General features: G+C 42.2%; 1 protein-coding gene across 2 annotated transcripts in view; it reads left to right on the top strand.

Annotated features, from left to right (window-relative positions):
* MAPRE1 (microtubule associated protein RP/EB family member 1) overlaps positions 1 to 11,815 on the top strand; it is a 39,313-nt gene that overhangs the window by 15,653 nt on the left and 11,845 nt on the right. For both annotated transcript variants that reach the window (XM_004697924.2, XM_045295323.1), the window contains exons 3-4: positions 5,944 to 6,089; positions 9,697 to 9,904. In XM_004697924.2, the coding sequence (XP_004697981.1) occupies positions 5,944 to 6,089; positions 9,697 to 9,904 (354 nt within the window). The remainder of the gene's footprint in view (positions 1 to 5,943; positions 6,090 to 9,696; positions 9,905 to 11,815) is intronic.

Genomic DNA, 11,815 nt, shown 5'->3' with positions numbered 1-11,815 from the left:
CCACTATCATGATCCCAATTCTACCTTACAAATCCAGCTAGACCAGAGGCTGTACACTGGTACAGATAGGAACTGGAAACAGGAAATCCAGGACAGATGATCCCTTCAGGACCAATAATGAGAGTGTCGATACCTGGAGGGTGGGGGGAAGGTGGGGTGGAAAGGGGAACCGATTACTAGGATCTACATATAACCTCCTCCCTGGGAGATGCACAACAGAAAAGTGGGTGAAGGGAGGCGTCTGACAGTGTAAGATAGGACAAAATAATAATTTATAATTTACCAAGGGATCATGAGGAAGGGAGGAGCGGGGAGGGAGGGGAAAAATGAGGAGCTGATACCAAGGGCTCAAGCAGAAAGCAAACGTTTTGAGAATGATGATGGCAACAGATGTACAAATGTGCTTGACACAATGGATGGATGTATGAATCATGATGAGTTGTACGAGCCCCCAATAAAATGATTTTAAAAAAGCCAAAACATTACTCTTACAAATTCTTTTTATCGTATTTTCAGCTGCTGACCAGCAGCTATTTCCATACGGCGGCTGGTGTACCAGGTTAGCATGCTGAGGTGTTTGCGTCTCCTGAAGGATGAGACTGAGCAGTGTGGGGTGCAGGCTGATCATTGCAGTCAGGGTTATACATAAAGCAGTCTCACTTTCAATGTTGATAAATATATGTTGTATTTTACCTCCTCATGGAATTATAAGAGCTCTCGGTAGAGACATAGTGGATTGCACGTTGAGCCTGTTAGCCACAAGGTTAGTGGTTCAAAGCCGCTAGCCTCTCTGTGGGAGAAAGATGAGGCTGCCTACTCCTATACATTTTTAAAGTCTCAGAAACCCAAAGGGACAGTTCCGCTCTCTTCATGAGGGTCACTCTGAGTTGGAATGGACTTGATGGGAGTGAGACCCAACTACATGAGTAAAATTTCTTTCCTGAGTCTGTAAACTTTGTTTTCATGTAAGATAAAATGGTCATTTCTCCTTAAAAGATTTGCCTGTAAATCATCAGGACTAGTTTCTTGGATTCCTTCATGCATACTTCATTGCTTAAGAAGGAAAACCTGTTCTGTAAGAACTTCATACACTTTCCCCCTTCTTTTCCCGCAGGACTCCAGTCTGTCAATGATGGTGTTGTAGGTGGTTATGTGGAATTGATCTAATTGACCTTTGGCATTCAGTACTTCCTGGAGCACTGTACTGTTAATTTCTTACTTCTTCTGTGTATGCAGCGGTGACCCGCTTAATAATCAGTATTTGACAGTCTTGTGATTTTACCATTTTCTCTTCAGGTTTACAAATGTCCTGTAAAATGACTGCTGGATCTCTGCATGTCTTTCTGTGTTTACTTCTGGATCTTGGAGAGCTTGACTTGTCTGATGAAAATGCATAACCAACATAGATCATGTATCTAATGTACCGATTTCATCTCATTGGGCATTTTTTCAGCTTTTCTTTTGGTGTCCTTTTGTGTCTGGTCTTCAGCAGTGTTTTTCTAGGGCACCGGGAGTGTGATTATCCTATTCCAGGATTGCATGCCTTTCCCAAAGAGTGTTAAGTATCAGACATTTTAATATGCAATCATTGCCCAAATGTGTTTTAAGAACTGCCCATCATTTGGCAAAAACTGTATAGAGTAACTCAATACTGGGGGGGGCGGGGGGATGAGGGGAGATATAGATTGCTTCCTGTCAACTATCTACTGTACTACGTCCTATGAGATTAAGTAAGTGTGTAGCACATGGAGTGAAAATGGCATATTCATTGTATTCTGACCTTTTTGGTTGAATGTCTTTCTGACACCTTGACATATTGGCGACATTGACATATGAGACTGACTTTTGCCCTTAAAAATTTTTGCAAACTTCAGATAAACAGTGAAGTATTATATTTGAAGTTTTTCACTGGTGTATGACTTTTAAAACTAACTGATTATGTTAAATCACTCCACAGGTATTCCACTGTTGGGGAGACGTGTCTTAAAGCAATACTTAATGATCTGTATGAGAAAGATCAGGAATACAATCTATAAACTGAAGTCATCGAGCTGTATACTTACATGGAAAATGATTGATCAAATTGATCACTTGTTGATTATACCCTGTTGATTTGGACCCACGCAGTGCTTTGCCCTTTCAGGATCTTGAGATGTGACCTGCTAGAAAATGGGTTACATTGAGCAACAAGTTCAAGAATTAAAAAAACAAAACAAAAAAACTTCCATTCTATGGGATCCAAATGTTTTTATTTCTAACTTGAAAGGATAGTCCAAGTTCAATTATTACTATAATGGCAGCAACAACATTGCAGAAAGACTTAACAGTACTGACTTTCTTCATTGTGTTTTCAGTTGGGTTAAGCCAAATCTGTATCATCACTTTAAATCTGACTATAGTCTGAATGAAGCCATCCTCGGGCTGATCAGTCGTATTCAAGTTAGGCCAGTTGCTAGATCTATCTGTAGCAAGTTGAGAATTAAATGATAGAGGATTAAATAGTTTGTATAGAGCCTGTTGATGGAGAATACGGTAGCCACTTCCTTTAATAACTTTAAATCATCTTTGCATCCTAGACATAATCTTGGCCACAGAACCTTGTTTGTCTACCAAACAAATTTTTGACGTAAGTTTTCAAATAGTCCGCTTTGATGTTGACTATTGAGGTGGCTTGCATGTAGCTGTGATGCTGGACGCTCTAACACCAATATTTCAAATACTGGTAGGGTCACCCATGGTGAATAGATTTCAGTTGAATTTCCAGACTAAACACTACTAAGAAATGTGTCCACTTCTGAAGGATTAGCCACTGGAAACACGATAGCAGCAGAGCATTGTCAAACAGTGCACAAAGAGGAAACCCCCTCAGGTTGGAAGACACTGAACAATACAGTTGGGGGAAGAGCTTGCCTTAATGACATGGATGGGGTAAAGCTTTGGGGACCTTCATTTGCTGTCGGAGCATGACTCAATGAGAAGAACCAATTGCAAATAGCATTCACAAGCAGCATGTGGAAGGTTCAAAGTATGAGTCTGGGAAATTGGAGATCATCAAATGAAAGGGAACCCATAAAGCTCAGTATCCCAGGCATTAGTGAGCTGAATGGGCTGGGATTGGCCATTTTGAATCAGATAATCAAATGGTTCACTATGCTGGAGATGATAAATTCAAGAGGAATGGAATCGTGTTCATTGTCCAGAAGAACATTTAAAGACCCTTCTTGAAATGCAATGCTGTCTGTGATGGAACAATATCTATATGCCTGCAAGGAGACCAGACTAGTTATTAAGCTATTGCTCACATTTACACACTAACCACTAAAGCTAATGATGAAGACTGAAGAATTCTACCAACTTCTTTAATAACTTCCTTTATTAAAGGAATCGATCAAACATAATCAAGATGCATTGATTATTATTGGCAAATGAAATAAAATTGGAAACAGGAACAGTTGGAAAATATGGCTTAGGGGATAGAAACAAAACTGGAGATTGAATTTTGGACGACTAACAACTTGGACCTCTATGAAGTACTTTTTTTGTTAAACATTTTATTAGGGGCTCATACAACTGTTATCGCAATCCATACACACATCAATTGTGTAAAGCGCATTTGTACATCATTCTCAAAACATTTTCTCTCCACTTAAACCCCCACATTAGGTCCTCATTTTCCCCTCCCTCCCTGCTCCCCCCCCCCCAAGTACTTTTATTTAGCAACATAAACAGTGACTAGTTATGGGATGTCGCCAAATGGAGTACCTGGGAACCAAAGCGACTGTATCTGTGGAAGAGACGAGAGAAGCTCAAATCATCAGCCGACACCTCTTCCACGGGCTGACTGGAAGAACTATCGATTGTGCACATGCGTGTTTAGGTTGAGACTCAAAATTGAACCAAGTCCACTAGAGCTGAACTGTAACCTTTGGGTGTGTTATCAGGAGAGCATGTCATGCTTGGTAGAGGGGCAGAGAAAAAGAGGAAATGGAATTGACACAGTGGGTGTAATAGTGGCTGAACCCTAACAGTGATGATGAGGATGGTGCACTGAGTCAGGACCGCCTCAGTGACACCCAGCAACGGCAGGCAGGGAGCGCAATCTGAGGGAGGGTTCTCGAACAGACTCCAGGTGTTGCTCTCTCATTTCAGTTTTACCTGAATATAAACACTGAAAATTTGGATCTACTGTAGGAAATAAATTTGAATAACTGGAAAGAAAGAGAATTTATTTTAAAACAAGAATATTTACCTCAAACACATTGTTTTGTTCTTCAGGTCTGAGGGAAAAGACACTTGGCAATGATTGCATTCAGTTCTGGTGTGGTATGTGTTGGTGGGGCCTTTGCAGATCTCGTGTGTTTTCACCTTGCAATAGTACTCAAGTACTGTACCCTATGCAACAACAATTCGAAAGAACCTGACTTGTAAAACTTTTTATGGTAGACAGATAATTTCAGTATTTTTGGAGGTTTGCTATGTTAGTATGTTAAATAATTAGCCATGTTAAGAATCATACTAGATGTGTGCTAGACTGCATCTGTGTGTATTCCAAGCACATTTTAAAGTTAAGGTTATAAAAGTAGTTTACAGAATTAGGACACAATGGTGTTTAAGTGCTAGACAGCTAAAAAGACATTTACATGAATTCATGATGCAATGGTCAACTTACTCCTCCTCCATTGCTTTTGCGGGCTCTGAGGGACTGGGCGCCTCACTGGTTATGTACCAGGACCTACACAAGAACCTTGGGTTTACGTCATGGCAAGGAGCATTGCTGGCTCTCTTGGCAGGATGTGTTAGTCTGGGTAGACTAGAGAACCAAATTCATAAACATGCATATGTATATAAAGGAGAAGTTTATATACAAGAGCAATTGAAGATTGAGAAAACATCCCAGATCAAGTCCGTAAGTCTGATATTAGCCCATATGTCTGATATCAATCTATAAAGTCCTCTTCAGACCCAAGAAAAGCATGCATTGAAGCCAAGTGCAGGATGATCACAAGCCAGTGGGTAGGAAGTCTTTGGGTCCTGTAGCGTTGTAAACATCTCAGCGCTGGCAGGGGTCTCTGTGGCTTCTCTGGCTTCAGAGGTCTGATTGCATCCATGTGGCTTGTCTTCTGCAATGTCTCCCAGGGAGTAGCAGTGAGAGAGGTGTCCTCCGCCTCCGAGGAGGAGGTACCAGATTTCCCAGAACTCTCAGAAGGCCATGCCCACACAAAAGTCTCATTGGCTGTCTCCAGATTAACAGTCGAGGCTCCACCCCTCCACTCTTAATCTTTAAATTGACTCCAGATTAGGCGACTGCCACACAGGAGTTGCGGGGTCAGCAGATGTGGATGTACAAGACAGTTAGCTCCCAGTGGGTCGAGGACTAGTGAGCTGCTCCTGGTGTACCCAGTTGCATGTTGGGTGACTTATGGCAAGAGTTAGATTCCACAGCCCACTCCCACCTCGTTTATCAGCTAGAGCATTGTCGACAAGGTGTTTCAGTTACACAGCAGGTGGGAGTAGCCGATGGCACCGCTATCATGGAGGAGGGCTTGATGTGGTAGGGACCGCATAGCGTAAACGACCTTGTGCATAGGAGCCCTCGTGACCCTGCATGCACTTTGTTGCTGGCCAGCACATCCTCCCATGGACTTGGTGTCCCTTTCGCTGAGTGCCCCCCACTGTGGCGCTCACTCTTCCTTTCCTTTGTCTTGTCTGCTGGGCATGTGCGGGTCTTTGCTTTGGGCAGTTGGGCCCCTGTTTTGATGATACTCATAGGACATGTTTAACTTGATGTCGGGTAGCAATGAAATTTAAGGGTTTTGTAAGTTCGTTTTACAGCTTTTAAAAACATACTTGGGTTAAGTGGGTGTGGGAAGAGTTCATCTTGCTGCTTTAATAAGTAGCATGCACTGACCAAGTTTTAATCGACTTCCTTCGTTGTTCATTCAGGAGCTGCTTATTGCCAATTTATGGACATGCTGTTTCCGGGCTCCATTGCCTTGAAGAAAGTGAAATTCCAAGCTAAGCTAGAGCACGAATACATTCAGAACTTCAAAATACTGCAGGCAGGTTTTAAGAGGATGGGTGTTGACAAAGTAAGTACATTTTATCTTTTCATTTAGATTAATGTTTCTTAGCTAATTGGTTGTTATTAAAGCTACAGATGCTAGCCATGACCTGGGGTTTTCCCATTTCTAGTTTACATAGGTATCTTTTCCCTGGCGGGCACAGGCTTTACCGAGAACATCTTCGCCCTCTTCCTTTCTTCATTGTCTGTGAAGTTGGCGCACTTTGGGAAGTGATTTATGTATTTATTTTATGGCCGCCTTTCATTGGTCTGAGATCTAGTCTCTTAATCTCTGCATTTATTTTTGTGAAACGTGGCACCAAACGAGAACACCGCCATCAAGTCCATTTGGCCGTGAGCGACCCTATGTAGGCTTTCCAATACTAAGGCTATGGAAGCAGCCAGCTTCATCTTTCTTCTGCAGAACAGCTGGTGGGTTTGAACCACCAACTGTGTGGTTAGCATACTGTGCTTACCCTGTAGTGCTCTCCCCCCAGCCAGCCCCCCAAAGCCCACTGCCATCCAGTTGATGCCAACTCAGTGACCCTATGGGACGGTGTAGAACCGCTCCTGTGAGTTTCTGAGACTTAATGAGAGTAGAGTGCCCTGCCTTTCTCCTCCAGAGTGTTTGGTGGTTTTGAACTGTGGACCTTGCGAATCATAGCCTAACAAGTAACCACCATGCCACCAGGGCTCCTTGTATGTAGAATAAAAGAGCAAACTCACCGCCCCTTTGGGGTTCCAAGGCAGTAAAGTCTTTGTGGGAGCAAGTAGAAAGCTTATCTTAGACTCATGGAGTGGCTGGTAGTTTCAAACTACCGACCTTGAAGTTAGCAGCCCAGTTCTAACCCACTGTGCCACCAGGGCTCCTTAGATGTAGATTAGGTACTTTCAGTAGAGAAGGCTATTTGGGGTTTGAGGAGGATCTCTGGTGGATACTGGGAACTTTCCCCCCTTGTCTCCAATGCTGTTTGAAGGTATATAGTTTCCAGGAGGCCAACCTCATTAGGACAGATGTCACATCTGTTTTGGGTGGTAATATTGCAAAATTAGGCAGATTTCCCCTCAGTGGCCATCCTTTGAAGCCATTCTTTGGGGATAACATTTTCACTAAAGCTTTTAGTCACTCTCTGATTATCTTGCTGCTGTATATCTGGCTTTTTTTTAAAACATTTTATTAGGGGCTCATACAACTCTTATCGCAATCCATACACACATCAATTGTGTAAAGCGCATTTGTACATCATTCTCAAAACATTTTCTCTCCACTTAAACCCCCGACATTAGGTCCTCATTTTTCCCCTCCCTCCCCGCTCCCCCCTCCCTCATGAGCCCTTGATAGTTTATAAATTGGTGTTTTGTTATATCTGGCTTTTACGTACTTTAAAATTTAGTTTATTTACTTTGCGTAATATATAAGATAGGCATTTGTACTGTAAGAATACCAGTTAGTTGCCAAACATAGTTTGAACTAGGTATATAGCTTGCAGCCATTTTAAAAAAAGGAAATTATATTTTGTTTCAAATATGGAAAGTTTCTGAAGGTTATGGACGAAGGAAGAACAGCTACTTTTGTTTCAGCTGCTGTGCTACCCAGCCCCTGTCATCTGGAATTACTTCTAAGCAAGTTATTTTACTTGAAAATGTTCATACAAAATAATTTTCAAGAAATTGCATTTATTTGTTCAACAGGGTTAGATCTAACTAATAGTATGTATCTTAATGTTTAATTTGTTACTGGTTTCATAGGTATTTGCTAATTTTCAAAAATCTCTTTTGATACTAATAGCTATGTCTTAGTTGACTACTTGAATTTTTAAGACTCTTGGCACAACTCACAACGTTGGGATGCAGAACATACACCTTGTGGGCTGTGGTGTTCTATGAGACGATGTTCTAAGCCTTCAAATCCAGACAACTAGTCTCGGGGTATTTGGCTACTTTTAAGAAGTATCTAACTGTGCCACCTAGATGTTTTATATATATGTGTATATAAGCATGCCCATATAACATTCTTTTTGCTGTTGTTCATTATTTTATTGGGAGCTTTTAGCAGATGTCGTAACATTCCATAATTCAAATTGATCATGCATGCTTGTACAACTGCTACTACAACCGGTTCCAAAACATTTCCTTTCTTCTTGAACTCTTCGATATCAGCTTCCATTTTTACCCTTGCTCCCCACCTTTCCCCCCAGGAACCCTTGTTGTTAAATATTATTGTTCTATTATGTATATGGCCATATCTACCCTGTCCTATATATCTATCACCTACAATTCTGTTGTTCGCTCCCCCAGAGTGGGTTATACAGTCATCATTGCTATCAGCCACCCCACCCGTATTCTCAGGGAATCATTACTCCCATTGCTGTTCCAGAAAGGTCATTCATCTAGGCATTCCCGCATCTAACAATCTTAATTATTCTTATAAATATATGTAGATCTAATAGTATGGATGAGGTGACATCTAAGCCTTAATAGTAAGAGGAGGAAATCCTGAGAACTAGAGCATAGTTCTGTGTTTCATCAGTGCTGTACCATACCCTGAATCTTCCCCTGCAGGGCTCCTCTGCGAGGGCCTGTCCATTTGACTTGCAGATGGCCTTGGGTCTCTACTTTGTCCTCATCCTTCAATTTGATTGCATGCTTTTGAACTTCTGATACCTTTTCCCATCGACACCCATGTGGGCTTTCTTGCTTCCCTGCTTGATGGCTACTTGTGAGACTACAAGCCTTTAAGACTCCAGACACTATATTTTTTAATAGCCAGGCACCATCAGCTTTTTTCACATTTGCCTATGCACCCATTTTGTCTTCAGTGATCACATCGGGAAGATGAGTATCATAAGATGAGTATCATAAAGTGCTACATTGTTAGAACAAACCATTCTTGTACTTAAGTGAGATTTTAGTAGAGGCCCAAAGTCCATCTGCTTCCTTATTGTATTTACATATATGTCCCTGAATAGACAAATACACTCATGTTTATATAATTGCAAGTCTACATATTTATAATCTATTCATACCTATATGTATAAATTTTATATATACATTTTTTGCTTTTTCTTCTGCCCCACTCTCATGCTTGCCCATTGTTCACCTCTTTTATTTAACAAAAACTTCAAATATACTTACAAGTATGCTTTCACAAAATTTGTGTATGAAAAACATTTTGTAGAACTCTATCCTGGCACTGATTTCCTGCACTCTGTTGAAGACAGAATTGCCTGTTAATACCATGCATTGCAGAGGCCTGTGCTGGTTTCATGCTCTGCTGCAGACACTGGCCAGGAAAGTTACATGTGGCGGGGCAGCGGATTACTCTTTACAAGGAACAACATCTGCGTCAGCTCTCAGCGTGCGCGTGTGTGAGACACATGTATTGATAATGTGATTTGTCTTTTACTTTGGTTTTGTACTTCCCTGGTTATAGATTAGGTGGACCCCCAGATGGATAGTTACGTGTGAATGCTCTCTGGAAGGCAAATGGGATGAAGTTTGCATTATAAATACCTAGGGGCTTAGTTCCTGCTTCTTAAAAGATATTTTTTCCTTCTGCCTGTAAGTTTTGTACTGATTTGAAGCCTGTAAAACATTTTAGCTTTGGGCTCAACAGTCTTCATTTTTCTCTGCAGATCATTCCCGTGGACAAATTAGTAAAAGGGAAGTTTCAAGACAATTTTGAATTTGTTCAGTGGTTCAAGAAGTTTTTTGATGCAAACTACGATGGCAAAGACTATGACCCTGTAGCTGCCAGACAAGGTCAGGAGACGGCGGTGGCCCCTTCGCTTGTTGCTCCGGCTCTGAATAAACCGAAGAAACCTCTGAGCACTAGCAGTGCAGGTGAGAAGAAACTCCCACCGTCAAGTAGTTGTAACCCAGGCCTTCCTTCCGTCTGTCCGGCAGCATTCAACCAGAGCTTCCTGAGCAGCCACAGACTGCTGTTGGGGCCATGTGGCAAGAACGTGGATTCTGGCAACGGGTCCCCACCTCTGTTTGTTCTCTGCCCCCCAGTGTAAGCCACTGCGCCTCTGCCCCAAAGCTCTTTCCTCTGATGAATGGGAGTTTGAATGCTGTCCCTCGGACAGTCTCCCGTTGGGTGTGATACCGCTCCCTGGGCCATGCTGGGCTAACAAAAACAGATACCTACACTTTATCCTGAATTATGGCCTATAGTAGCAAAGTTTTTAATTGCCAGGGGGGTACAGCCAGAGGGTCATTTTTTAATCTGAAAAGAGGGTGGTAGGTTAAATAAATTTGGGAACCTAAACTCTGGTGGGTTGCTTTGAGGCCTGAATGAGTTCCTTGGGCCGACTTTATAAAAGTGGCATGTAATAGAAGTCCCTTCAGGCTCCCTTAAAGGAGTGCTTGAGTCTGAGCACAAGAGCATCTCACAAACCCTGGGATGAGAACTGATGGCCAGGCCTGACCTCCGGCACAGGGGTTCCTAGGTTGTCCTCTTGTGCAGAGCAGCACCTTTGTGTGGCTTCCTTGTCCCCGCTGGGACATGGGCTGCCAAGTGGCTTTGCTAAGAATCCATGAGGCAGGGAAAACCAATTTTTAGAGACCTTCCTTCATAAGGCTTGAGTCTGGGTAGGTGTTCTAAAATGAGTTTGTGATAGTGGATTCCTAACATGCGCCCAAATGCGCCTCGTCCCTTTTCCAGAAAGTGGCCAATAGCATTCGCTGAAGATCTCAACAGTACCTTGAGAGAGGTCAGCCCATCTAGTAGGTGACGACGGATGTCAAGGACTTTGTAATTTTTAGTAGCTTTAGTCACATTCCGTGCAATTCACCCATTTAGAGTATAGACTAACCTGGGCAGTGGCACATTGAGAGTTGTGCAGTCACCGCCAAATTGATTATAGAACATTTCCTCACCGTGTGCCCTTTAGCCACCAGTGCCCATTCCTCCAGCCCTCTAGTACTGGTTCTGTCTTTGTAGTTGGTTGTTTCCTGTCAGAGGAGTAAGAAACTATTGCCAGCTGACACTTAGCATAAATGTTTTCGAGGTTCAGCTACACATTATGCGTACATTATCAAGCAACTCCTTTTTGTTGCCAAACAACACTCTCGTGTAAGGATTTATCTAATCATTAGTGGGCATTTGGCAGGTATCTGCTGTTTGGCCATACGTTTTCATTTTTCTTAAGTATATATCCGAGACTAAATATTCTTGGAGTGGAATTTGCGTGGTAGCCTTGTGGAAATGGCTGTTTCCCATCAGCAGTATGTGATGGTTCTAATTTCTCCAGCCCTGTGTATTTTTGTTCCGTGACTGCTTGGAATCGACACCAGGCAGATAACCGCGGCCATTCCTTGTTCCGACGCTGCTGACAGCCGAGTTGGGTTAAGCATTCAGTCCTGGGATAAACAGGTAGCAGGGAGGAAATGGCTGTTGCTGTGGGTGGAAGGCCTTGTGCTTATTGAATTTGGGTGTCATGAAGATCTATTTAGAAGGTTGGTATATTAGAAGGTTGGTATATTGAACACGCTTTATCTAAAATAGTTGCTGGATGGATGACTAAAGCCATGAATAATATGTTTTCTTTGAAGGTAATCTATTTTTTTATTATTCTACTTTATAGAGAAGTTAGATGCCTTGTTAGGTTTTGCCTGGTCTTGGCAATTTTTATTTTGAGAAGTCTTTACATCTTAGTTTAACATTTCTCTCGCTAAACCCTTCTGAAAGATGAGCAAAGTTTTGCAGAATGAGTGTTTGCGTGCAGGTTTTGCACCCTTCTGCCACCCCCC

The sequence above is a fragment of the Echinops telfairi genome, unplaced genomic scaffold (assembly GCF_000313985.2).
Source record: "Echinops telfairi isolate 266 unplaced genomic scaffold, ASM31398v2 ScPeMD7_5592;HRSCAF=6446, whole genome shotgun sequence".
Lineage (NCBI taxonomy): Eukaryota > Metazoa > Chordata > Mammalia > Afrosoricida > Tenrecidae > Echinops > Echinops telfairi.
Note: the sequence above shows the minus strand (reverse complement) of the source record. Positions and strands in the feature narration are given on the sequence as shown.